A 27,817-nucleotide genomic window follows, 5' to 3' on the forward strand; every position below is an offset into this window, starting at 1 on the left:
ATGTTATATCACATACTTCTTTACCTAAATGCTATGTTATTTAGTTAACACTATGTTCTTAATTATTATCTGTAATATTCAAGATATTCCTTTATTGTCCAATTTTGTAACATAACAGGAAAAGATGTTTTATATTTGGTTCACCCAATAATCAGGTTTGGCTTAATATAGGTGATGGCTGACGTTCCCAATTTGTTCCAGTGCTTGGTATGGACAGAAACTAGTTGAACTTCCCATGCTTGGTATTAAAATATCAAAACCAGAGGGTGTTAAACTTACCTTCACCTGGAAATCACATGTGAGAGCCACTCTACATGACTCTCAAATCTTACTTTTGTCTAAATTTTTGGCATAATCTCAGTGGCTTTGTGTATGTGGCCTGGAGAAGGATGTGGCTGTGCAGCTCTGTGAATAGAGGGTGAAGATAGAGGAGGATCAGCTTTTGAAGACTTCTAGCTTGATATTTTCTCTGCCCTCACTTGGTCACATAGGCCTATTTAAGAGCGATGTCTTTAAAGACAATCTGGCTACAAGAAGAACTTTCTTTATTAGCACTTCTTCAGTGGATAAATAAAATTGAGGCAGAAGTTAAGTGCCTGATTAGTCCTCCTCTTCCTTTAAGTCATTGAGCAGGATCACTGTCTGGATAAATGTAAATTACAAATGCACAAACTTTCTGCAACTTTTCTGCATTCCTCCAGAGCAGCTGCAGCCATGAGCTCAGATGCAGAGATGGCAATCTTTGGAGAAGCTGCTCCCTATCTACGGAAGCCAGAGAAGGAGAGAATTGAAGCCCAGAATCGCCCATTTGATGCTAAGACTGCCTGTTTTGTAGTAGATGACAAGCAAATGTATGTGAAAGGTACCATACAGAGCAAAGAAGGTGACAAAGTCACCGTTAAAAAATACGATGACACAGTAAGTGATACCCTTGTTACTCCTATGGGATCATCCAGTTCAGGCAGTTCCCTGCTTTGGATTTCTCCTGTTGTTCCCTTCTCTTTATCTTGCTAGACTGTGACTGTAAAGGATGATGAAGTCTTTCCCATGAACCCTCCCAAATTTGACAAAATCGAGGACATGGCCATGATGACCCACCTGCACGAACCCGCTGTGCTGTACAACCTCAAAGAGCGTTACGCAGCCTGGATGATCTACGTAAGTGGCAGCAGCAGCTTCCTCTGGGCAGCCTCAGCAGCTGCTGGGCCAGCCTCAGGGGAAGCCAAGGTGCTGTGTCCCTTCCTTGCAGACCTACTCGGGTCTCTTCTGCGTCACCGTCAACCCCTACAAGTGGCTGCCGGTGTACAACCCCGAGGTGGTCACTGGCTACCGAGGCAAGAAGCGCCAGGAGGCCCCTCCACACATCTTCTCCATCTCTGACAACGCCTATCAGTTCATGCTGACTGGTGAGTTACTTGGCAAGAGTGGAAAACCCTGGTATATGAAGTGCTGGCTATTTGGTCAAGGAATTTTAGGTTCTACTCAGTGGTCCCATAGTCCTACAGCACAACGCAAGATCACACCGTGAAAATCTTGATGGTCTCAAATCATCAGATAATAAAGGAAAAGCAGTAGCTGGCTGTATGGCTATGTGCCTCCTCTCTTTGTAAGGAATTTAAAGGAGAAACACAGCAAATAATCTGATTATAATTAAACAGTATTTAAACCAAGGTATAGACATAAAAGAAAACAAATAGTAAATGGGAAGACTTGTAAAGAATCACTGCTTGCAGTCAAATTTTGTGCTACTGCATCCCTATCTGTACCAAAAAGAAAAAAAGTCCAGATGCAAACTAATGTGTATTCATGCATCACTTACCTTAGCTTGTATGAAGGTGATAAATACTGATATAACACAGCTCTTTCCCTTGAAGTCAGTTGTGCCTGGGGAACTGACATCCTCCACATCTCATTTGAACAGCTCTTTCTGTGATTTTGTTTTCAGATCGTCACAACCAGTCAATCCTTATCACGTGAGTATGTTTTGGTTTGAGTGATAGAGCTGACAGAAAAGTGATGATGTTTCCTGTTTCCTGTAATAATTAATAGTTTTGTTTCAACAGTGGAGAATCCGGTGCAGGGAAGACTGTGAACACCAAGCGTGTCATCCAGTACTTTGCCACAATTGCAGTCACTGGTGAGAAGAAGAAAGATCCACAGCCCGGCAAAATGCAGGTATGGCATCAACTCCCCCTTCTAGAATTTGCCAACACTGAGGAGAAAGTACCAATGTGTATTTTGGGGCTGCAGGATTATCTAAAGGCAGGAAGTGTTGTGCAGCTGAGAAGACAATCAGGATGCACAACCCAAGAATACCTGTGCTCATTTACCCCTGATGCCCAGCCTCAAATCTGCTGAATTCTTATAAAACCATTTTGTCAGTGTAGGAAAGCCTCTATTTACACAGGGGAATCTTTACCAGGGAGGGGGAGATAATGTTAGACAGCAGCTTTCTCTGAGCTGGTTGTCCATCTGTGTACTTCAGTGTCCTCTGAGATCCTCAGCACCTGAGTGCTGCAGGTGAAAAGAGAGCAGCTGTAGGTACACAGATTGTGGGAATTGGAGTTGGGGCTGTGTGTGGCACAGTTTGGGGTCACTGGGCTGTGTGTGGCACAGTTTGGGGTCACTGGGTTATTGGCACAGTTTGGGGTCACTGGGCTGTGTGTGGCACAGTTTGGGGTCACTGGCAGTGGGGCTGTGGCCCAGCCTCATCCCCAGTGGGTGCAGCTGTGAGCAGCAGGTGAGCAGCACTGACAGCAATGAGCCATGGAGTGCCCAGGTGTGCTGAGCAACCACCCAAGGGAGCAGAGGGCACACAGGGGCAGTGCAGGAACATCAGGGGTGTAAAAGGTTGGGTAAAGAACAAGAAGGGCAGATGCTTGCAGCCTCCTGAAATGATTTGATGCTACTCTGTATGGGCAAATGCTTAAAGCCTTCTGAAATTGTGTAGTGACACTCTGTGTGTCGTGGCCATCTCAACTACAACGCCTGCTGTGACAAGCAGTCAGTTCCCACTGGCACATGGCTGTGCCATTCCTGGCCCTTGGCTCATTCCTGTTGGCAGGGAAGTACAGGAGCTCTGCACTCCAGAATGGCTGTGTTGAAGTTAAGCATCATTTCACTTGTATCAGGCAGTAGCTGCCACTGGCTGGTTTTCCTGTCTGTGGTCAACAGAATGGCCCAGAGGGACAGCATGAGAAAGGGGCTGGATTTGGGACAGCTGGGACCACTTCCCTGACAGTCAGAAAGTAACCTCAGAAAGGAGCCTTGCAGGAAAGAAAGTGCATGCCTCGATGTCCCTTTGCTGAGCAGCACAGCTGTTGCAATCTGAGCCCACTGCTGCATTTGCAAGGCACAAACTTCATTCCCCATCACAGAACAAGCAACAAACACCCTTGTGGCACAAGTGTGTGCCACCACAGCCTGTGAGATGCTCATCAAAGAGTGTGACATGTGTCAGCATGTTATTTGAGTCCCCAAGGGCATAGTGGAGCTTAAGGAGATTCCAAGGCTGAATATTCTTTCACTCAGAGGCAGGTGTCTGTGATTGATGGGTTGTTGTGGCCAAGGCAAGTTCATCACAGGCACTCTTTCCATCAGCACCATGTTAGAATCTCCTGGGCTCAACTTTCATCAGCTGCTCACTATGCCAGGACTGATCTCAGAAAAGCTTCAAGACAGCTGAGACATGTGCAGACCATGTGTGATAGAAGGAAAATCACCTGGCTCTCAGACTGACAGTAATCTGTTCTGCCCTCTTCTGAGTATTCACAGAATACTCCATATTTTTAGCATTCCAATCTCTGTGACAATAGTATGTTCCTCTTTATAAGAACATTAAATAAAACAGGTTATGGTTCTGTGTAGCACAGCTTTCAATGGCAGATCCAAGCTGAAATCAGATGCCAGGTAATGGTACAGGAATAAGGGAAGTGTCTAACAGCATTTCTTCAAAACACAGTCTCAGCCTCCAGCACTTTGTCACCCAGCCTGTAAACAGGACTCCAGAATGAACTTGTGTAAAGAATTGCCATGTTCTTCTACACTGCTATCCATGTACAGTGCTCCTGTTTTAGTTCCCTGGTTACAGCTGTGCAGTCAAAAGAGACTTGGTGTTGGTGTAGTGAGCTGCACTGACACACACATCCCTCTCCTCTCCTCTCCTCTCCTCTCCTCTCCTCTCCTCTCCTCTCCTCTCCTCTCCTCTCCTCTCCTCTCCTCTCCTCTCCTCTCCTCTCCTCTCCTCTCCTCTCCTCTCCTCTCTCCTCATCACTTAGAAAGCCAAAAGATACATGTGAGAGGGAATTATTCAATGGATTGAGGATATTTTATTTTAAAAAAGATAGAGGTTTCTATGGTACTGTGTTGCTTTAATTTTAGAGGCCCATCTTCACCGTGGACTACCAAAAACGAATTTAAACCTGCTGTGCCATCTGCAGACAGTGCTGGGAACAGCAATGCCTCTCCCCTGTACCCAGGGCTGCACAGAGATGCAATTACTGCATGCACAGAGATGCAGTAACTGAAACGGTGCTGCTCACCTTTCATCTGACATAAACTAATTTATCTTTTTTTTTTCTTATTCTTTGTTTTCCATCTGTCTTGGAAATTATCCCTGGCAACACTTTCATGCCCAGGTTATGTAGGATCAGTCATGACTTTGCTAGAGTCACACTAGTGACTCTGCTTCCTGGACTCTATTGAACCAAGAAGGAGAGAATAATGTCACAGAAGCTTTTTTTCCTTCCATATTTTTGCACTTACCGAGAGAGATACAGCACAGTATCAAAACTTTACATGTTGATAATTCTTTCTGCAGTAATGCAACAGGGAAAAAAAAAAAAGAAATTGAAGTGTCTCTGTTCTGTGCTTATCTAAGTCTGGTATTTGAGTGTGAGGCTTTGTCCATGTCTCAGTTTTCAAAGAATGTCAAGAGTTGTATTCCTGCATCCTGAAAGGCTGCTGTTGTTTGACTGCAACTGCAAAGTTTTGCATTCTCCCTTGGTAAGTGTTTCCTGCCAAAGTCTGTACTTGTAGGGCTTGAGCAACCTTCAAAAAACTTTCCAGATTTCTCACATTTTCTTTAGCTGTCAATACTTTTGTGAACAGGAGTGCAGAAACACTTCTCATACAGGTTTCAAATGCCCTGAAGTCCACTGAAGTGACTTTGTATGCGATAACCAACATCTGGTACCAGATACAAGAAACAAGCAAAACACAGATCTGTCTTTTAGCACTCTTCCCTTTGAAACCAATGGCAATATCCATGAGTGTTGGCTGATGAGTTATTAAGAACTATGCTAATTTTTGGGTTTAAATCACATGGGATATGTAAAAAATATCTGTAATATCCTTTTTGCAATATTTGTTAATTACTAAAGTGATAAAGAAGCATTTTCTTCTGTGACTAGGGAACTCTGGAGGATCAGATCATCCAGGCCAACCCACTGCTGGAGGCTTTTGGCAATGCTAAGACTGTGAGGAATGACAACTCCTCACGCTTTGTGAGTTCATTTCACATTTGTTGGAAGGAAGAAATTTAATGCAAGTCTCATTTATTGATTGCCATAACCAATGGTTTGATCTGCTCTGCTTGACAGGGAAAATTCATCCGGATTCACTTCGGACCAACTGGCAAGCTGGCCTCAGCAGACATCGAAACCTGTGAGTGGGAGCAACTCAGTGCAAGCAGAACTTATGCATTTGCAACCTCAAATTTATCAGGAGATTAACAGCACCTCTCTTTTGGTTAGATCTCCTGGAGAAATCCAGAGTCACTTTTCAGCTGTCTAGCGAAAGGAGCTATCACATTTTTTACCAGATAATGTCCAACAAGAAGCCAGAGCTCATTGGTGAGTGCCAGCAGTGCTGGGCTTGGCTCAGTGAGTGCTTTCTCTTCCCACTGTGACCTCCCCAGTGCCACTAAAGGTCACCCACATACCTGCAGATCTCCTCCTTATCTCCACCAACCCCTATGACTTCCTCTACGTGAGCCAAGGAGAAATCACAGTTGCCAGCATCGATGACAGCGAGGAGCTGCTGGCCACAGATGTGAGTAGAACAGATGAGACATAAACTTTAAGGAATTTAGAGATTTTAGAGGAGCTAAGATTTTAGTTAGAGATAAGCTTTATGGGAGTTGATTAAAATAAATGGGTAGGCCTTGATGAAGTTAAGAGTTAGTAGTTAACTAATAATTGATTGCTTGCCAACACAGTGTTTGGTTAGCTGGGGTTATAATGAAGAATATAGAAACTGATAATTAGCTTTTAGGAACATAATTGTAGCCTCCTCTGTTCTGAAACCAACTGAAGACGAGAATGGGAGTTCTACCAATGGGTTCATTTGTCATATTTGCATTGAAAAGGTAGAAAGGACAGAATGAGGAAGACTTCATTTACTTCCTCATTTTGGGACCCCTCCCCATGAAAGGGACCACCAACCCATTTCAAGGAACAAACTACGTAGGCTTGATAGCTTTTGAACTAATTACTGTACGAAGCGGGGAATGGGATGTACCAAAGTTATGAATATGTATTTGCATTTTGGGTATTCAATACTTGTATAGATAAAAGGACTCTGTGATCACCTGCAAATTGTGGTGTGTCTTTGGGAGTTATCCCACAATAAACATACACCTTCTAACATTAAACTGTTAGAGAATTTTTGTCCATTACAGTTGGATATCGGTACTAGATCAATATCCATATTTTCTTAATAAATCACAGAGCAGCCCTGCAGCCAGCCCAGCTGCAGCCAGGGGGGCCTGGCCAGCCAGACCCAGCACTGCTGGCCCAGTGCCATGGGGCTGGGATGGTGCTGAACACAGCTCAGGCAGGGACAGAAACCCCATGTGCCCCTTGTGATTCACCCTTTGTGCTTTCCCAACCTGCCTGTTGCCCCTGCAGAATGCTGTGGACATCCTGGGCTTCAGCCCTGATGAGAAGGTGGGGATCTACAAGCTGACAGGGGCTGTCATGCACTATGGGAACCTGAAATTCAAGCAGAAGCAGCGGGAGGAGCAGGCGGAGCCGGACGGCACAGAAGGTAGGGCTGATTGCAGAGCTTGCTTGTGAACTGCACCAGCAGAGAGCCAGCAACCCAACCCCACAGAGTGCCCAACACTTTGAAAATTATTTTTCTTTCCAGAAATTGTTTTTTTTTTAAAGACAGTTTCAAGTTTCACAAAGTCTGTAGTTTAATTTATGCTCTACAAGGAAACAGAAAGACATACAACTTAAGCATTGCTGCAGCCCTTTAGGCACAGACACAGCATTGTGCTGCAGCTGAGATGTTGCCTTTGGAGCAAGGGGAATATTCTCCATGAGATTGGAGAGGAGCTTCTCTTGATAACACATGCATTTGAGTTGTGCCAAAAGTAGGCTCTTTGTAACAGAAACATCCCAGAGAACCAGGACATTTTTCTTTGTCCCTACTGAACTCATTTGCTGTTTCTGATCCTAGTGGCTGACAAGGCTGGCTACCTGATGGGTCTGAATTCTGCTGATTTGCTCAAGGCTTTATGCTATCCCAGGGTGAAAGTCGGGAATGAATATGTAACCAAAGGACAAAATGTCCAACAGGTATATAAACAGCCCATCAGCTTTTCAATTTCTTCAGAGTTTTCTTTCAAATTTAAAGCTGACTCAACATTTGTTACTGCCATGGCTGTGCTTCTTACAGGTGTACAATTCAGTGGGTGCACTGGCTAAATCAGTCTATGAGAAGATGTTCCTGTGGATGGTTGTTCGCATCAACCAACAGCTGGATACAAAACAGCCCAGACAGCATTTCATTGGTGTCCTGGACATTGCTGGCTTTGAGATCTTTGATGTGAGTTACTGTAGGTATGCTCGTCCACTGAGGGTTGCTTGAAACTAAATGGCTTTTTTTTTTTTTTTTTTTTTTTAATTTTTAGTTCAACAGCCTGGAGCAGCTGTGCATCAACTTCACCAATGAGAAACTGCAACAGTTCTTCAACCACCACATGTTCGTGCTGGAGCAGGAGGAGTACAAGAAGGAGGGGATTGAATGGGAGTTCATTGACTTTGGCATGGACCTGGCTGCCTGCATTGAGCTCATTGAGAAGGTGGAAAAAATCTTTTTATTGTAGGAGAGTACATTTCTTTTATGATAATTTATTTTACTTCAGTCATTCTTGACAAAATGATACATTACTGTTGAGTTACTTTTTCACATCAAAATAGGCAGCTTATGAAACCAAAGCTTTTGGAACAACAGTTGTCTCTGCACAAACAATGGTTTCCTGAACAACACAGCTGGGGTGGAAGGGAGAATGCCTACACAATGTTCAATTGATGACTTTAACAACTGCCTCTGAACAGTAGGTGAACAGTGAGGAGCGGTAATGGCTCCCTTCCCCACCTCTTACTTCCTTTGTGTACTCATATTTCTCCCAGCCCATGGGCATTTTCTCCATCCTGGAAGAGGAGTGCATGTTCCCCAAGGCAACTGACACCTCTTTCAAGAACAAGCTCTATGACCAGCACCTGGGCAAGTGCAGCAGCTTCCAGAAGCCCAAGCCAGGCAAAGGCAAGGCTGAGGCCCACTTCTCCCTGGTGCACTATGCTGGCACAGTGGACTACAACATCTCTGGCTGGCTTGACAAGAACAAGGACCCTCTGAATGAAAGTGTTGTGGGGTTGTACCAGAAATCATCCTTGAAGCTGCTGTCCTTCCTCTTTTCTAACTACGCTGGTGCAGAAACAGGTGAGTGCCTTTTCAGAGATGGCCAATAAGGCAAAAGTCAACTAAAGCTTACTTCTGCTTCTCCTCTCAGTGGTATACTCAAGGCTACTAGCCCCTAAGGTGATCTTGTTCTGTGTGCATCCAGATATGCCAAAACTAGGACACATTTATGTGCTGCGGAGAAGTAAAGCACAGCAAGTCCAACCCCAAGTGACAGGAGGTGTATGTTTCCTGACTGTGCTGTGAATCACCTGCATGCTTACTCAGCCACTAGACAGAGACCAAATAAGTGTGCAAAGTGCAAGTATTTTAGTCTTTGTAGACAGAGTTTTGTTTCTTGAGGGGAACTGGAAGAACAGAAAGGAGACCATGGAATAATTTCATATCCAGCTGGGCAGTCCTGGTGTTGTGACAGAAAAAGAGACAGAGAATAAATTTAGAATTCCTCTATAAATCTTGATTTGATTGGTTTCACAGTATAGCAACTATGGAAAGACACTGAGCTACTTGGACTTGCATTTTTGAGACTAAAATTTGCCTCCTGTTGTAACTCAGAATAGAACTGTATTCTTCACTGGGAGTATTGGATTAGGAGATTTTTCTATAGAAGACCTCCCTGAACTAAGTGGATGCCCAGTGCTGAGTCTCATTTTTGAGGTCTTTCACCTAATTTAAAAAAATTTAAATGGGGGTTTGTGTAATAGTGAGAGCAATATGTGACCAGAAGCACAGAGTACACTGTTAGGAAACTTAGGTCAGGCCATACTGCTCCATACTAACAACCTAAACCTTGCATTTGAGATCAAATATCCCACACACTGACCAACTGCTACCTAGCAGCAGTTCACTAAACTCTCAAGGAGCAGCGTGTCAGTATTTAAAATGAAATATTTTATTGGTCCATGGGCAAAGGAAGATGAAGCCTACAAAATGTACTGCATATTCTAACTGTTCACCTCCCATCTACTTCTTCCAAGGTGAGAGTGCTGGTGGTGGTGGCAAGAAGGGTGCTAAGAAGAAGGGGGGCTCTTTCCAGACAGTGTCTGCTGTGTTCAGGGTACGTGAATTTCTTTTTACACGAGCCATGCTTCCACGAAATGATCTGAGGGCCGGAATACCTATCTTAGAAAAACAGCTGAGAGAGTTGGGGCTGCTCAGCCTGGGGAAGAGAAGATTTCAGGCACACCTTATTCTGGTTTTTCAATATATGAAAGGGGGCTTATCAGAAAGACAGAAAGTTACCTTTTGCTGGGGCCTGTAGTGACAGGACAAAAGGCAATGATTTTAAACTGGAAGAGGGTAGATTTAAACTGGATATAAGAAAAAAATAATTCACTCTGAGGGTGGGGAGGCTCTGGCACAGGGTGCCCAGAGAAGCTGTGGTTGCCCCATCCCTGGAAGTGTTCATGGCCAGGTTGGATGGGGCTTGGAGCAACCTGGGATAGTGGGACAAGAATGCTGGGCTTGGTGACCTTTGAATGCCTCTTCCAAACCAAACCATTCTGTGATTCCCTGAACTTAAATAACTCCCTGAATTTAAATAAGAATGCAAAAGCTTTGTAGCTTGAAGCAGAAGCCCTCGTTTTGTTCTATTCCAGGAGAACCTGAACAAGTTGATGACTAACCTGAGAAGCACCCATCCTCACTTTGTGCGTTGTCTCATTCCCAACGAGACCAAGACACCTGGTAAGTCCACCCTTATGTTCTGAAGACATGGGACTAGCAGGAATTGGCCTGTTAAGCTTCCACACCAACTTCCCAAATAGCTCCTTCTGCATGTGAATCCTTTTGGGGGCTGGCCTGCAAGACAGTAACAAGGGGAGCTTTTTTGTGCTGTCTACTGTGACTGAAAGAATTTGAGCATTACATGGCCCATTTACTCAGTTTTGCTTATGTGTGTATCTGCATCTCTGTTTAATGTGTGTACAGAACTGAGGGTGAAAAAAGCTGGGTTTGATTACAGCTGATAAAATTGCCTGTTGTGGGTAATAGAATTTGAAAATCCCTTGTCTGGATGGCACTACACTGTTCCATCTTTGCCTACATCCAGAGAGGAGGCTGATGCTGTTGAAGATTTTTCAGTTGGTCTCCTAAAGCACCATCCTGCCACTTTTTGAGAAATGTGGCCTGATGGCTTTGCACAAGCACTGCTAGCCCTCGTGTTCTTAGTAAAACTCACTGATGCAACTCTCCACAACTTATATGAATTGAAGGCATGTTCTGTCTGCTCTTCCTGCATTTTTAATTGAGGGCTGGTTGAATTACAAAAAAAAAAAAAAGATAGGAGATAATTCTGAAATGCTAATACACGTGAAGATTCCCTGGGATAAAAAAGGGATCATGATGGATGCATTTTGTTTAAGGTGCAATGGACCATTACCTGGTGATGCATCAGCTGCGGTGCAATGGGGTTCTGGAAGGCATCCGAATCTGCAGGAAGGGGTTTCCAAGCAGAATCCTTTATGCAGATTTTAAGCAAAGGTAGGTCCTCAGTTATTACTCACTGTCTGTTAGGAAAAGGCCTCAATAAGCACACAGCTCAGGTGACAAGTCTGTGACACTTGCCCAGCCAGACCAGATTAGTGGCACTGGAGGGAACCGAGGCATTAATTCTGTTCTGAGGTCACTCCAGTGTCTCCCTCTCTGACCAGACCAGAGATTTCTCTAAATATCAGAACCAGGATAATTTCTAAAGTGAAGCCAGTGCCTGATGATTCAAAGAGATGCAAAACACTCGCAGTGTAATGAGTAAGGTGCCATTATAGGCTACTCTTTGAAGTCTTCCAGAGTACAAAGTCAATCCACAAAGGCCTCCTCACAGTGCTCTGTCTCTGCATTGTGTGCCTTTCCATCATCTTTAAAATGAAGAAAACTAACTGGTTCATGGGGGCTCAGTTGCCATAGAGTGCTAAATCAGAACTGTCTGCTGTCATAGTTAAATACAGCATCTTCCATGCTGCACTGGTGTGAAACTGATCCATGATATACAATTATTCCTATTTTCCTCACCCTCTTTGCAACCAGTTCTTGCAACCTGTCTCACCACAGGTACAAGATCCTTAATGCCTCAGCCATTCCAGAAGGCCAATTCATCGACAGCAAAAAGGCTTCAGAAAAGCTTCTTTCTTCCATTGATGTTGACCACAACCAGTATAAATTTGGCCACACCAAGGTAAAGTCCTTGTGGAAGAGCAGGTATAATTAAGCAAAATATTTTGTTTGTTGAAAGTATTTCTTGCATACTAAATCAGCCTTGATGATGATTGTAAACAATCCAACCATTCTGCCTTGGGCAGGGACACCTTCCCCTATCCCAGGTTTCTCCAAGCCCCATCCAACATGGCCTTGGACACTTCCAGAGAGGAGCTAAATTCTCCATGAACTGCAGTAGAGCAGGCATCAAATAACACTGCAATAATATGATTAGCTCATACTCAGAGGGACTTGTCATGAATCACAGGAACACTGAGGATTTGAATACTGACAGAAAATTTCTCTAGCACTTAAACCTTTCCCCTGAGGCATTTTTCTTAAACCTCCTTGCACTGCCCTGCATCAGCTGTCAGTGGCCATGTATCTGCCCAAGCCTCAAGCTGTTTGACCCTTTTCTTTATGTTCCAGGTGTTCTTCAAGGCAGGTCTCCTGGGACTGCTAGAAGAGATGAGAGATGAGAAGCTTGTGAGCCTCATCACTCATACACAAGCTATGTGCAGAGGGTACCTCATGAGAACTGAATTTAAAAAGATGAATGAAAGAAGGTAATGTAAGAAAATGCCAGCAATTGTACTGTGTCAGACCAAAGGCCCGTCAATGTAATATATTGTCTCAGGCAAAAAGCTGCCCTTGGGAAAGAACCTTAGAAATTATTGGGGAGCAGAGCAAGTACAAACAATCAGCTTCCTCCTGACAGTCTCACAAATTCTGGCAGCAGCTGTTTAGCATTCAAGTCCATAAAAACGTTTCCTTATTTTTCAGAAATTATTTTTCACTTTCTGTCTTAAAAATTTCTAACATGGTATTGGCTATTTTGAGTGACCCAAAAAGCATCAAGATGCTGTTTCCACAATCGACAGTAACTGCCAGATTTGTAGTCTTAGCAGCAGTACCTCAACCATATCAGTTGTCACTCTGGTATTTACCTGAGCACTTGTGTTTTCCTTGAGACTGAGGAAAGCCTCAGAGATTCCCAGTCAATATGGCAGAGAAGTCTGTCTGTTCTGTAGTATTTCTTCCTTGTATATTTAGACAATAGATATTATTCAAGCTACTGAACCAGCCATTCTCCAGTAAGGGCCTTGAAATTAGTCTTTAATAAAAGCAAGGGAGATGAGGGAAAAAAGCCTCATGCAAAAGGTCTTGGGGTAAATCCTGATGATGTGTGGAAAATAATCAGTATGTTTCCAGCTTGAGCCTCACCACCCTCATTAACTGGTTTCATGTGTTTTCAGAGAATCCATTTATATCATCCAGTACAACATTCGTGCATTCATGAATGTCAAACACTGGCCATGGATGAAGCTGTACTTCAAGATCAAGCCCTTGCTGAAGAGTGCAGAGTCTGAGAAGGAAATGGCCAACATGAAGGAAGAGTTTGAGAAAACCAAGGAGGAGCTTGCAAAGTCTGAGGCAAAGAGGAAGGAGCTGGAGGAGAAGATGGTGACCCTGTTGCAGGAGAAAAATGACCTGCAGCTCCAAGTGCAGTCTGTGAGTAAACTCCATTTGCAGATTCACCTCATTTCCTCTTACTCTGCTGTTCTTTTTCTCCTCTTTTCCATTGTCCTCTATAAACAGGCACGTCATGGGGACAAAGCCTCCACTGCTTCGTGTCTGATCTTGTCCCTTACACCCAAGCAAGGTGCAAAGCATACACCAAACACTAACACCAGTAAAAATACAGGAGGTTCCAGTGCTATCACCAGTGGAGGAATCAGACATTCCACAGTGTCTATAATGTGGTGTTTGATTCTGGATGAAATATCGGCTGTTTCCACATCTGCTGCCACTATAATATGGAGCTTTTCTGTCAGAGGCAGGATTGAAACTGTGGAAACTGCTTTTCTCTGGAATACTTCTGAACAGAGACTGAAATTGCACCTGTCAGGTTCTAAAAGGCAATAAAATATTACATGGCCAAGAGCAGTTTGGTGAAAGTGGACTTGTCACTTGTTGCCACGTGCTTTCAAATCAGTTCAGTTTCAAAAAAAACCAAGTATGGTTTCAGTCACCAACAATCTTTAATGTCTTTTGTCATTTTTATGATCAATATAATGTGCCTTCAATGTGTTCTGGTAGGAGAGTGAAAATCTAGCTGATGCTGAAGAGAGATGTGAAGGACTCATCAAGAGTAAAATCCAGCTAGAAGCTAAAATTAAAGAACTAAACGAAAGACTGGAGGACGAAGAGGAGACAAATGCTGAACTGACAGCAAAGAAGAGGAAACTTGAAGATGAGTGCTCGGAGCTGAAAAAAGATATTGATGATCTTGAAATGACTCTGGCCAAAGTGGAAAAGGAGAAGCATGCAACAGAGAACAAGGTGACAGAGGAATCAGAGAATTATTCTTCCCCAGGCAGTCCAGAGGAATCAGGGAATTATTCTTCCCCAGGCAGTGCTCTCACACAGCTTGTCAGTTTTGTGGGAAAATGTAGCCACTTGTAAGTTCTGTGAATAGAAGTGAGGTGTGTCCAATGCATAGGAGAGAGGTATTTTCACTTAATCAGCTGACAAAAAATTTTCTGTTAGGTTTCTTTATCATGTTATCACGGTTTGTTTCACTTTTACAGAAAACTTAACATATTTTTGGCTGCGCTTAACACTTGATCATCTCTTTTTAAAGAACATGACTTGCTGAGAAATTACAGCTGTTTTCACAGCAAATATATGCAGGAAAGATATTCCTTGAGCAAGAGCAACTCAGAGGGGTTTTGCAAATCCCAATGGGAAAAACTTTCAGAGGCAAGGAAACCTCTAGCAGGTTTTACTATAAATTTAGTAGGATAGGGGTGGGGATCAAAAACAACTAAAGCAAGAATTCCTATCACTGCAGGACCAGGGAGATGAGACTCTCAGGTGTGACATATGCTGCTGCCCTCATGGAAATCAATAGGAACCTTTTGCAGAGAGCATTTTGACTACATCCATGCAAGGATGCAGTCACTGCGTTCTCAGCCTGCCATTTCTCAAGGCATCCCCTCATGGGATGGATGCTGGCTGTCTGACAGGTAAAGAACCTCACTGAAGAGATGGCAGCTCTGGATGAAAACATTTCTAAACTCACCAAGGAGAAAAAGGCCCTCCAGGAAGCCCACCAGCAGACACTGGATGATTTGCAAGTTGAGGAAGACAAAGTCAGCACCCTCACCAAAGCCAAGACCAAACTGGAGCAGCAAGTGGATGATGTAAGGAGAAGTTTTTGGGTCATGTATATACAAACTGTGACAGACCAGAAATCTGTAGTTTGGAGTATATGCAACACCTAAAGCAGATAAGCCAGCTCTAATAACTTCAGCCAATAAAACACTGCTAATTTACAGGCAATTGTGGAATCCAGCATATCTTTCCTGTTCATCACAGGGTATTTCAGCACTGTAGACTTTTGTGATGTGATTTAACCCATTAGCTGAAGCAGGAGACGTGTGACAGTTTGAAGGTTGCTGCAGAGGTATTTATGTGCACATATACTCCAGAAAGTTATAAATACTGGGAATTTATGTATATTTAGCAGTCTATATGCTAGGAACTACAGCTACTGGAAAAATTTAATTTCTGTTTTTTCAAAAACTGGTGTTTCAGTATTTATATTTCATATGTGCACAGTCAAGTTGTTGACACCTCTCTCACGGTGAGAGTGCAGCACACATAGAGATGTCCTGATTATTGTCCTGATTATTTTCTCTATCCATCAATTTCCAACTTACTTAGATCTTTAAATCAAGAATAGTTACTTTGAAAGTATGATTTATGTGTTTTATATGTTTTAGCTTGAAGCATCTCTGGAACAAGAGAAGAAGCTGCGAATGGACCTTGAGAGAGCAAAGAGAAAACTGGAGGGTGATCTGAAAATGTCTCAGGATTCCATCATGGATCTAGAAAATGATAAGCAACAAATGGATGAAAGGCTAAAAAAGTATTACACTGACTTATTGTGCTCTGAATTCTGAAATTCGTGTTTTATCTTAACCACACTGAATTTGCCTTCTTGTTCTTTAATAGAAAGGACTTTGAAATTAGCCAGTTGCAAGGTAAAATTGAAGATGAGCAGGCTCAAAGTTCTCAGCTGCAAAAGAAAATTAAGGAGATTCAGGTAAAGTGGAGGAGTTATTTATAATTTTAGTGGCAAGCACAAGTTTCTTAGAATTAATTGGTATTTATTCCTAGACCATTCTACAAAAATATTATCCCTTACATGAATAAAACCATTAATATGGGACTCTGGGTGCTGTTCCCATCTCAGGGCACTTTTACAGAAACTCTGTACATGACTACATAGGAAATTTCTTACATGAACATTGTGGCAGTCTTTGAGAATGGATGTGAATGTTTCCTCTTTATTCCTTAGTGATGATTTTACATCTGTCCATCCAAAAGTCCTCTTTCAACCAATTAACTCTCATAGGCTCGGATAGAGGAGCTGGAGGAGGAAATCGAGGCAGAGCGCGCTATCCGCGCCAAGTCTGAAAAGCAGAGAGTTGACCTGTCCAGGGAGCTGGAGGAGATCAGCGAGCGCCTGGAAGAAGCAGGAGGGGCCACAGCAGCTCAGATTGAGATGAACAAGAAGCGTGAGGCAGAGTTCCAGAAGATGCGCCGTGACCTGGAAGAGGCCACGCTGCAGCACGAAGCCACGGCTGCCGCCCTGCGCAAGAAGCACGCGGACAGCACAGCTGAGCTGGGCGAGCAGATCGACAACCTGCAACGTGTGAAGCAGAAGCTGGAGAAGGAGAAGAGTGAGCTGAAGATGGAGATTGATGACTTGGCCAGCAACATGGAGTCTGTCTCCAAAGCCAAGGTGGCTGCATGGAAAGGAGTATTTGTCATTTTTAGCGTTGTTCTTCTGAGCAAATGGATGAACTGAGGGATTTGTTTTCAACCTCTTTGCAGAGTAATCTGGAGAAGATGTGCCGAGCTCTTGAAGACCAGTTCAGTGAAGTCAGAGCCAAAGATGATGAACATGTGCGGCTCATTAATGATCTGAACACACAGAAAACACGCCTACAGACTGAGAATGGTACGTCCCTTGGTGAAATGTAATATTCCAGTGTCAAGCACTTAAATATGCTGCCTGAATGCCCGTGTGTTTTGCAACATATTCATCACTTGGGGATCTGAACAAAACTCAGAATGTAGAATCTCCTCCTGGTGGCAGTCATAGAAACCTGCCCAAGGAAACACAAAAACAAACCAGAAGCAGTACTGTCAGTCAAAATTAACAAGTGAGTTTGTGGTCAGTTCATCTTTTCTTTAATGTCAGCACAGCTTTTCATATCAGTGGGAATGCAATTACTACTATTACTACTTCAATTTACTATGTTATATCTTGCAATCCCACATGGCTAGCTGCTCTCATTCATTTGTTTAATGTCTCATATCTCTGTGTAAAAAATAACCTTTTCCTTGTTAGGTGAACTTACTCGGCAGCTGGAGGAGAAGGAGGCCTTGATTTCTCAGTTAACTCGAGGCAAACATACTTTCACTCAGCAGACTGAAGAGCTGAAGAGACAACTAGAGGAAGAAAATAAGGTGACTTTCATTTGAAACAATAAAATATTTATTTTAAATTTATTTTAAAATAAATTAAATTTCTCCTCAGAGAAGGGACATCAGAGTAGTAAAAATTTTGAACTTTGCTTTGGAGTACAACACAGAGAGGAGACATTAAAAAATTAAATAAGCAAGACAGTTTAAGCCCTTCTCATCATGCATTCTGAAGATCAAAAACATGAGAGAAGTGAAGGAAAGCAGTTCTGTGCCTATAAGCAAAGCAAACAGCAGCAGCCAAGAAAAGGATATAGAGCAGGAGTGCTTGCACTTGGTTTGTTGGTGGATTTATTTTGCCTCTGCCGGAAACACCTGGTGCAGATGTGTTTGAGAGGTGTTCTCCCCCCAGACAAGCTGGGCAAGTGTCACAGACATATTTTATGAAAAATCCTTCTGCCAGGATTTTTTCTCCTGAGAAGCTGAGAGGCCTCAGAAACAAAATGTAAACAATGATTATCTGCTGCTGTGGAATGCAACAGGTGCATCTGGGATTGGTCTCATGTGGTTGTTTTTACTTGATGACCAGTCACAGGTCCAGCTGTCTCGGACTCTCTGGTCAGTCACAAGATTTTATTATCATTCTTTCCTAGCCTTCTGATGCCTCCTTTCTCTTTCTTCAGTATAGTTGCAGTATATAATTTTATTTTAATATAATATATATAATAAACTAATAAATCAGCCTTCTGAAACATGGAGTCAAGATTCTCATCTCTTCTGTTGTCCTGGGGACCCACAAAAACCACCACAGGCAAGCACCTGACCCTGTTTAACAACATCAGGCCTGAAACACAGAATCCCTAATGTTATTCATTTTGCTCCTTCTGTTTCTCTAGCAACTGCAGCACATGGACAGGGAGATATGAATATTTTATCAGACTAGAGGAAAAATACCCAGTCACAAATTATTTGTGTTCTCACAACTTGTTTCATTTTAACTGCCAAGGCCAAGAACGCCCTGGCCCACGCCCTGCAGTCCGCTCGCCACGACTGTGACTTGCTCCGGGAACAATATGAGGAGGAGCAGGAGGCCAAGGCAGAGCTGCAGCGAGCCCTGTCCAAGGCCAACAGTGAAGTGGCCCAGTGGAGAACCAAATACGAGACGGACGCGATTCAGCGCACGGAGGAGCTCGAGGAGGCCAAGTACGTGGAGGGGTGGCTTGGAGCAAGTAGAAGGATATTTAAGCATAATGAGGGCAGAGCTGAAGGAAACCAGAATGTGTTTGTAGGGGTAATATGCAGAGAAGTGTGCTTTTTAATGTATTAGAAGTGAAAAGGGGGGGTGAGTGGATATGTGAAGGAGAAGTAGGGGTGGAGGCTTAGGGGGGTCTACATAAAGGAGAATTCCAGTGCATTGAGTTAATCATAGTAGTTGAAAGAGCACATTCTTTACACTGTCAGTATTGAAAGCATATTTTTGGTCCCTCTCCACATTGCTACAGTTTCTTATCCTCTCAATCTATGCACCACTTCAGAGTGCTGTGCCACCCCAGGCTCCTGGCACCACAGCATTATATATTGCTCTCTGTGCCCATCTTCCCCATTCCAAACTCCTTTCATGTCCATTTTCTGAGAAGGATAGAATTTTCTTTTCCTCAGTGCTGAATGTCCCATCCTGCAGGAAGAAGCTGGCCCAGCGCCTGCAGGAATCAGAGGAGCAGATTGAGGCTGTCAATGCAAAGTGTGCCTCACTGGAGAAGACAAAGCAGAAGCTGCAGGGGGAAGTGGATGATCTCATGATTGACGTGGAGAGGTCACATGCAGTCTGTGCAGCATTCGATAAAAAGCAGAGGAATTTTGATAAGGTTTGTTCAAAAGATCATGCCAGATCTAAGCAACATGAGATATTTGATAGGACAAGACAAATTCTGAAATTACCAAAGTTCTGCACTCACAGTAAAATAAATTGCATCTTACCCAAAGCAAAATTATGGTAAGGACCCCATAGTGGTACATATGGTAAAGTCACTGTGTAAATAGCCCCAGGTAGCCACAGCAAATAATAAATCAGCCTTCTGATAATTTTAAAAAAACATGAAGTCTTCACAAGAGAGACTGGTCAAGCAGACTGGGTACTCACATGCAAGCCAAGCCCTGGTGCTAGTCTGCCAGCCTAACCTTGGGGTTAGGCAGAGCCTCACATTCTTGGCAAGTTCCAACCTTCAGTGCCCTTACTAACATTTAAAAGAATCTGCACTGTTGGACCAAGCGATGCTGCACAGCCTTGTGTCTTGGCATACCCTTGTGTGAGTGAGAACACTGTGCTAAAAAAGGAACTTACAGGTCTGTGGTATCAAAGTAAGGAGAGAATTGGTAGAGAATGACCTTGCTTGGTGGGCTTAGTCCAGGACCACTGGCTCCTGCAACACTATCAATCCTCACACATCCTTATTCAGACCAACTACATTATGTTCGGGCTAGTGTCAAACCAAACTCCTTCCTGGCAGCTTGGGGCATGCACTAGTGTTGGTTGAAGAGGTAAATTTATGTAGATCACACCAAAACAAGAGCATGCATCACATGGAGTTATTGTCACAGGCAGAGAACAGTCCAAAGCAAAAGACCATTAAGATAGGCCAGGCCTCTTGGGTTCTTTTCACACAAAGGTGCAGAGAGGGAGTGGGTCAGAACGGGTCATTCTTCTCCTGTCCCTCCAGATCCTGGCTGACTGGAAGCAGAAGTACCAGGAGAGTCAGACTGAGCTGGAGGCTGCCCAGAAGGAGTCGCGCTCCCTCAGCACCGAGATCTTCAGGATGAAGAATGCCTACGAGGAGATGCTGGACCAGGCCGAGACTGTCAGGAGGGAGAACAAGAACCTCCAGCGTGAGTTCATGTGTCTGTCACCTTGGATTCACTGTGAATCCACATTTCTGGACTGCCAGAGCTCTGCCTCTTCCCAGGGTTTTGTTCTTTATGATTTTCCCACAAAGGTGGTGACTTCCTTTCCTGTTCAGCTGATCATAAAGTTGCCTGCAAGCACACACTTCCACCTCTACAGCATCCTGCCTCCTCAGGATGTTCCCCCTTCTTCACACCATGGCAATCCTCTGCATGGATGAGGACCAAGTTAACTGAATAGACAGAAATTATAATGATACTCAGTTTTTTTTCAGATTGCTTCAGTCACTGCTACTAGAAAAAATCTGGCAGGCTGTTGCCTGTCTCCTGATTATTGGAGGATCATGCAGCTGTGGCACAATAGGTTGGCATTTAATAAGCAAACTAATTATAGAAAGGAAATACAACTCAGATCCTTTTTGAGAACTGAATGATCACTGGGAATTATCTGAGCATAAAGAGATCAATCAAACATGACTGTCTCTGGAGATGTAATTTCACTACCCAGAGGAAGTTGACATTATTTTCTGAGCTTACTCCAGTTGGTCCCTCTCATTTTCAAATTGCACACTGAGCTGGGATGTGCAGGTTATCAGAAAGATTGCACATAAGATGTATTATTTTTCTCACAGTTACATCCCATTACACCAGAATCTCTTTTGCCACTCCCATTGCCAAAGAGCGATTGCAGGTGCCACTGATCACACTGTCTGAGAGGAGCTGAGTATGTGTTTTCTGGTTGCAGAGGAAATTTCTGATCTGACTGAACAGATTGCTGAGTCTGGAAAAGCAAATCATGGGCTGGAGAAAGCAAAGAAGCAAATTGAGCAAGAAAAGTGTGACCTACAAGCAGCATTAGAAGAAGCAGAGGCAAGTGTCCTCAGTCAGGGGAAATCAAGAACAGAGAAAATTTGGGGATATATTTTATATTCCTGCTTATCCTAAAATTGTCCCAGAAGTGCAGTAAGACAGCACAGACAGACCAAAAAGCACAGGGACTGCTCCCCTGCCATACCAACGTGGCATTCCTTGCTGTGCTATCATGCACAAAACCCCCTCAGTCCCAGTCTAAAATTGAGCTCATTTTGCACCATCTCTTTGAATTTGCTTCCATGGAAGGCTGAAGAAAAGTCACTAAAATTTAAAAACTCTAATAGTTTTGTTTCTAGCCTTCTGTTCTCTATCTTCTCTGACTGCCACTTGGAAAAGATTTTATTACTTCTGTATTACCACATCTGATACTCCACAAAATATCTTTGTGAGCACAGAATTAGCTTGTACAGGATCCCTAGAAGTCTTTAGTCAACTTCCTGGTCAAAGAAGGGCAACTTTGACCCTACATTAGGTTGCTCAAAGCCTTGTCTAATTGGTTTTTATAATTTTCAAGGATGGAGATTACAGAGTATTGCTGGAAAACCTTTTCCAGTACAACATCATTCTCGGGGTTAAACATTTCTATCCCTGTATGCAGCCAGGATTTCCCTTGTATTGACTTTTAACAGACCTTTTGTCTTTTTATTGTCCACCACCAAGAAGAGCTTCCCTTTATTTTCTCTTTAACTCCTCTTAGGTAGAAAAAGAAGTATAAAACAATCTCTAGATCTCACTAAATGAGTGAGCAGTAGGAGCAAGAGTTATTTGGGTTATATAATCCATATACTCCAATTTATGCACCTAAATAGCATCAGTCTAATCCTGAATTAATCAACATTGGCTTATTCTAGAATCCAAAAGGAGAATCAGGGATCTCTGGAAAATATGTTCTTAAAAGGGATGCCAGGGCTGCATCAGCTGTTTTATTCTCTGCATGTGCTTATTTCTGACCAGTGGGTGGAAAGACCCAGCCTCAGGCTTTTCACTGTGCCTACAACTGAAGCTGGATGGCACCAGAGGGAAGGAAATGAGTTCCAGAGGGAAAGGTTGTGTGAAAGGGCAACTTGGCCACACAGTCACTGGGGTGGGGCAAAGCAGAAATCAGCATGGAGATGCCAGAGCAGGCAAGCTGCTTCTGAGCAGGAAGCTTGGCTGTCCTATTTTATATTTCCTCATGGTCTGTTGTCTCTCCAGTGTCACCACAGATTTCAGTGCCCAGACCTTGTGGTATCTGAGGCATTTTCCTAAGGAATATTATTCCTAAATTACCATTGAATATCCAGCTGGGGTACAGTGAGTATGGAATAGGAGTCAGCTTTTTCAGTGCTTGGTCTTTAAAGGTTCACATTCGGGTCCCTCCCAGCTGCAAGGGGCCACATTTCTGCTCGGGCATTTCCCAGCAATGGACGCTACAGAGACAAATTATAATATTTCAACCTTCACAGGGCTCTTTAGAGCACGAAGAGGGGAAAATCTTACGTGTTCAGCTGGAGCTGAACCAGGTGAAGTCAGATGTTGACAGAAGGACTGCAGAGAAAGATGAGGAAATTCAACAGCTGAAGAGGAATCACCAGAGGGTATTAGAGTCCATGCAAACCATGCTGGATGCTGAGGTCAGAAGCAGAAATGATGCCCTGAGGCTGAAAAAGAAGATGGAAGGAGACCTGAATGACATGGAAATCCAGCTGAGCCATGCCAACTGTCAGGTAGCAGAGACACAGAAGCACCTCAAAGCTGTGCAAGGGCAGCTCAAGGTAGGGACCACAAGGCTGCTGTCCCCTGAGCCTTTCCCATTCCCTCTGCTCGCTTCTGGGTCTCACATTTGGTGCTCTCACCTTTCAAGGACTCCCAGCTCCATTTAGATGATGCCCTGAGAGAGAATGATGACCTGAAGGAGCAGCTGGCTATCGTGGAGCGCAGGAATGGCCTGATGACAACGGAGATGGAGGAGATGAGAGCTGCCATGGAGCAGACGGAGCGAGCCCGCAGGGTGTCTGAGCAGGAGCTCACAGACGCCAGCGAGAGGGTGCAGCTGCTCCACTCACAGGTATTGGGCACCTCCTGGCTCCACGGGAGACTTCTACAGGCCTGTGGGAGTGGCACAAACACAAACTCACAAATGGGAGTGGCACAAACACAAACTCACAAATGGGAGTGGCACAAACACACTCAACTGCTGTGTGAGGGCAGTGGGAGCTGGGGCTGGGGTGAGAAGCTGGAGGGTGAGGTGGGGCTGGGTCAGGGACCAGCAGGTGCCTGGCAGGGCTCCCAACCCCACTCTGGGCTCCCAACTCCACTCTGGGCTCCCTGGCTCAGGGGGGCACCAGAAATGCAGCCCCTGTATGAGCTATGCTCATGTGGCTCTCTGCTTCCGATTCCCTCAAATGTGGAATTCACGTGGACTAGGATCAATTCAATATTGTGGAATTCACAGGGAGTAGGAAGAATTAAATATTCTAGAATTCTGAGTTTTTAGGCAGCAGCTCATCCCACACTAATTAGTGCAAACGGGGTGGGAATGACCTGTCTGCTGACTGCCCCAACAGAACACGAGCCTCATCAACACCAAGAAGAGACTGGAAGTGGACATAACTCACTTACAGACTGAAGTTGAAGACAGCATTCAGGAAGCCAGGAATGCAGAGGAGAAAGCAAAGAAAGCAATCACAGATGTGAGTCCTCTTGCTCTTCCATTTTGTGCTGCCACAGTCACTTTTCCACTTTAGAAAGGCAGCAGTCAGATGGAGGAGAACCAATTCTTCAGCAGAAAATATCTGTGACACACAGTTCCTGCCTCATGTAGCCATTGCCCTACCATTTGTCCCAGAAGATCCCTCCAGAAAGGGTCCTCATGTCCTGCTAGATGTCTATATTGAAGAGGAATTCTCTCTCCCCTTCTCCATACCCATTCACTTTTGCTTCCAGAGTAAATGTAGTAGGCAGGATAGAACAGGTGGTGGCAAAATTGTAATAGAAAAAGAGTAGTTTGAAACAAAGGCCTGTCTAGACACAGCACAGAAAAGCAGAAATTAAGGCTAAAATCATACATAATTCTATACAAATGCTAGAATGTAATAAAGAAAAAGAGAGAATACAAGTGTTTCATTTAAATGAGGCTACAGGTTCCACATTATCAGAAATAACAACACCTGGGACCATCTAGGAAAGGTATAGGAAAATTAAACAGAGGAGAATGGTGACACTATTGCATCAAGTGCTGGTTCACCAGTGTCTGGTCCTGCCTGCCCACCAGCAGCAGTGCTGCAGGACCCCTGACCTCTCTGCTGTGCCATGTGGGTGACAGCTATCAACCCCAGCCTCTGAGCTCCTCAGCAGGAAAAAGCTTTCAGTGCAGTTTGAGGTACTGGCAAAAACTGCTTAGAAGTCTGACTCTGGCAAATTTCAGATAGCCAAATACTCCAAGTCATGAGGAAGCCCAGAGATGCAGAGTGCTGGCTGCTAATACCTCAGTTTTGACTGACTTAGAACACAGAACTTTGGTACCAATCCATTTGCACACCTTGATTATTATTTTATTTTTATCAACCCTGTCTGTTCTCTGAGGTGAAGCAGTTTTAGAAGCACAGACTTTGAGAAAGAGTGATCCTGTTTGTGTGGCAGAGCCTTAGCCAGGCCAGGGGCACTGAGAATGTGCAGAGCCCCTCACCAATGTGAAGCTGGGGCTTTTTCTCAGGCACCCAGAACTGCTGGGATGGAAATATTTGTAACATAACTGTGACCACAACCAGGCAGCCATGATGGCAGAAGAGCTGAAGAAGGAGCAGGACACCAGTGCCCACCTGGAGAGGATGAAGAAGAACCTGGAACAGACGGTGAAGGACCTGCAGCTGCGTTTGGATGAGGCTGAGCAGCTGGCACTGAAGGGAGGGAAGAAGCAGCTCCAGAAGCTGGAGGCCAGGGTATGGTGAAGATTTGGGTAGATTAAGGTGAAGTTTCTGACTGGGCCCTTGGTTGCTGGAACATCTTGGGAGGGTGGAAACAGGGAGAGCCCCGGATATTCCCAGCAGGTTTGGTGAGAGCTGTGCTGAGTAGCCAAATATTGCACTGGGGGTGAAGAACCCGAGAGTGACCTCAAAAAAACTGAGTGGGCAAAAATGGGGGCAGATGTACATCAGGGAGACATAGAAGGTGGTTTTGTCTAGGGAAAAATAATTTAAGTTGTATTTACTTGGGCATGAAATTGGAACTGGTAATGGACACACTTCAGAAGCTGTTGAATGTGCCATAGAAATGGAAACTTAAAACAGAAAAAAAATTGGGCTTTATTAGGAAAGGCACTGAGAAGCAGACAGAGCTGTATGGCAACACATTCTTGCCACTATATTAAGTATATCACGTGCAGTTCTGGTCTCTGCAGCTCAAGAAGGATCTGCAAGATAAAGATTGACATACAAGTCTAGGACTCTGTCACTGAGAGAGACCAGCCCATCTTTACCTTTAAAATAAATAAAAAGAAATACTTTACAGAGTGGGCAGTGAAATTTGGAAACCTGCCACCATGGAAGGCTGTAGAGGCAGCTGGTAAAAGGTACAAAAAGGGAGTAGAAATCAGCAGGTTTACAGAGGGGCACAGTCATAGATATGCCACCTTACATCTCCAGTTCAATGCCTGTGGAAACTGGACAAGTGGAAAGGGAATAGACAGCAGCCAAGTTTCCATGCTGTCCCTAAACAGTATTTGCCCCTGCCACTCCCAAAGATAACAAATGCAAGACAAAAACTAAAACAGATTTTTCCCATTTACCTGGTGAGCATTCATAGAACCCACCCTTCCCTGTTTCAATTTACTCCTCTCTGACAGATTTAAGCCTGATTTTCACTACAAATTCTCTAGGTATGCACAGCTGACTTCCTTTTATAAACAGCTATTGGTTCACACACTTTGTCATCATCAACATAACACAGGGAGCGTATTTTAGCTAATCTAGACCCAAGAAGCAGCTGTATCAGCAGCCATTCTTGCCATCTTCACCGTGATCCTGTGTTCCAGATTAATGAGTTAGAAAATGAGCTTCATTCTGAGCAGAAACGAGGAATAGAATCCCTGAAAGGAGCTCGCAAGTACGAACGGAGGCTGAAGGAGCTCACTTACCAGGTACTGCACATCCTCCACCCTCCTACGTGGGCCACCTCAGTTCAGCTGCCAAGGCTGACTCCTTTTTCACTTCCTACAGTCTGAAGAAGATAAGAAAAATATCCTTCGGCTCCAGGACCTGGTGGACAAGCTGCAGCTAAAAGTGAAAGCCTACAAGAAACAGGCTGAGGAAGCTGTGAGTGGAGGATTCTTTTCAGTGGGGCCTGGGTGGAGATTTCTGAAAGGTGGGCCCCCTAGATCATTAAAATAATTGAATACTGAGTTTGACAGGTCAGCCAAGGCCACACTGCCTTTGAATATTCTTAATTATGGCTCACAACAGAGCGGGTGTAGCTGTAGTTCTCCTGGAACTGGTGCACTTTTGGAGCCACACAAGCCAATTTTCCCACCTGGAATGGAGTGGGGTAATTGTTCTGCCCCCTGAGTGGCCATGCTGTGGATGGTACTGGGTATAAACACAGAGTGCTGGCAATGCAGGGCTGTACCTGTGAGGCCAGCACAGGTGTCAGTGGTGGCAGGGTATTGCTGGCTGGGGTCTCTGTACAAATCACAAACAGGACGGGACTGCTGGGAATGTGCCTTGAGCTGTTTGATTTTCCAGCATCAGCCTCATTCCATGGCTATGACAATGGGAAGATGCCAGCAGCTCACATCCCAGGCAGCAGACACAGAACTCAATGTCACAACTCACTTTATGAGTTTTGTGACCAATCCCACAAAGCAAAAGCACATTGACAGTAGTTCCATCCAACCACTGTAAGCACAGGTACCTTTGGTTAAACAATGCTTGCTTATTTCAAGTACAATACCTGCTTGTGAGCCTTCAAACACAATGCACAGAGCTCCATTATTGAGCTTAGAACTCCCCAATATCTCACTGGATAAAATTTTCTGCAGCTTAGGGAGTTATTCCAGACAAGCATTAATACACAGACCATTGTTCTATTTGTCCTTACTTTTCTACTTCTTACATAATTTTTCTGCTGACCAATCTCATGGCCTCTGCTTAGCTCCAATCACAGTTCTGCTGTCTCTGAGGCTGCCTTTTGCAGCTCTCCCAAACCCTCTGATTTTATGGATTCCCACAGTTCCCCCTCCTGGGTGATTCCTGCAGCAGGGCAGTGTGATTTGTGCCAATGCTGTCTGATTTTCAGGAGGAGCAGGCAAACATCAATCTCTCGCGGTGCCGCAAGGTGCAGCACGAGCTGGAGGAGGCGAAGGAACGGGCTGACATTGCTGAAGGGCAGGTGAACAAGCTGAGAGCCAAAAGCAGGGACATGGAAGGCCAGGTGAGTTGGAGGCTGCAGAGAGGGGCCTTCCTGTGCAGGTGGTCACTGCCCAAACAGCCACAGCTGCATTCCTCCCACTGTTTCACTGGAGTGTCCTCACTCAAAGAGGTCAAAGAAAGGCCAGGAATTGTTGCTGTCTTCATTTGGAAAGCCAGGAGTCTGCTAAGGAAGGCAGGAGCCTCCCCTGAAATGGATAATGGAAACTCCCTCCCTCCAAATTGCTATAAATTTTAAATTAAGG

The 27,817-nt window shown here is 44.2% G+C and overlaps 1 protein-coding gene across 2 annotated transcripts; it reads left to right on the top strand.

Moving 5' to 3' along the window:
- The first annotated feature begins 714 nt into the window (after nt 1-714).
- Nucleotides 715-27,817, top strand: LOC136566414 (myosin-13). Of its 2 annotated transcripts, none has more exons than XM_066565547.1 (38): nt 715-918; nt 1,015-1,158; nt 1,250-1,406; nt 1,946-1,973; nt 2,064-2,175; nt 5,412-5,504; nt 5,601-5,664; nt 5,754-5,852; nt 5,948-6,051; nt 6,909-7,047; nt 7,465-7,583; nt 7,684-7,833; nt 7,919-8,089; nt 8,421-8,734; nt 9,694-9,766; nt 10,308-10,395; nt 11,073-11,190; nt 11,758-11,881; nt 12,331-12,467; nt 13,158-13,413; nt 14,002-14,244; nt 14,931-15,107; nt 15,690-15,835; nt 15,922-16,012; nt 16,325-16,714; nt 16,807-16,933; nt 17,327-17,445; nt 18,407-18,603; nt 19,082-19,265; nt 20,118-20,283; nt 21,044-21,168; nt 22,617-22,925; nt 23,015-23,218; nt 23,718-23,843; nt 24,921-25,091; nt 26,183-26,287; nt 26,367-26,462; nt 27,442-27,817. In XM_066565547.1, the coding sequence occupies exons 1-38, from the start codon at nt 715-717 to the stop codon at nt 27,808-27,810; spliced, it is 6,039 nt and encodes a 2,012-aa protein (XP_066421644.1). In that variant the 3' UTR covers nt 27,811-27,817. The 2 variants fall into 2 exon arrangements, with proteins under 2 accessions (XP_066421644.1, XP_066421643.1); XM_066565546.1 differs by having other exon boundaries at nt 8,421-8,730; nt 9,687-9,766.

The sequence above is a fragment of the Molothrus aeneus genome, chromosome 25 (assembly GCF_037042795.1).
Source record: "Molothrus aeneus isolate 106 chromosome 25, BPBGC_Maene_1.0, whole genome shotgun sequence".
Classification (NCBI taxonomy): Eukaryota; Metazoa; Chordata; class Aves; order Passeriformes; family Icteridae; genus Molothrus; species Molothrus aeneus.

What these genes read in the sequence shown, in the direction of transcription:
- LOC136566414 (XM_066565546.1), top strand. Translation starts at nt 715, where the DNA reads ATGAGCTCAGATGCAGAGATGGCAATCTTTGGAGAAGCTGCTCCCTAT. An exon ending in AACCAGTCAATCCTTATCAC is followed by an intron (nt 1,974 to 2,063) that starts GTGAGTATGTTT and finishes TTGTTTCAACAG; the next exon opens with TGGAGAATCCGGTGCAGGGA. An exon ending in CACAGCCCGGCAAAATGCAG is followed by an intron (nt 2,176 to 5,411) that starts GTATGGCATCAA and finishes TTCTGTGACTAG; the next exon opens with GGAACTCTGGAGGATCAGAT.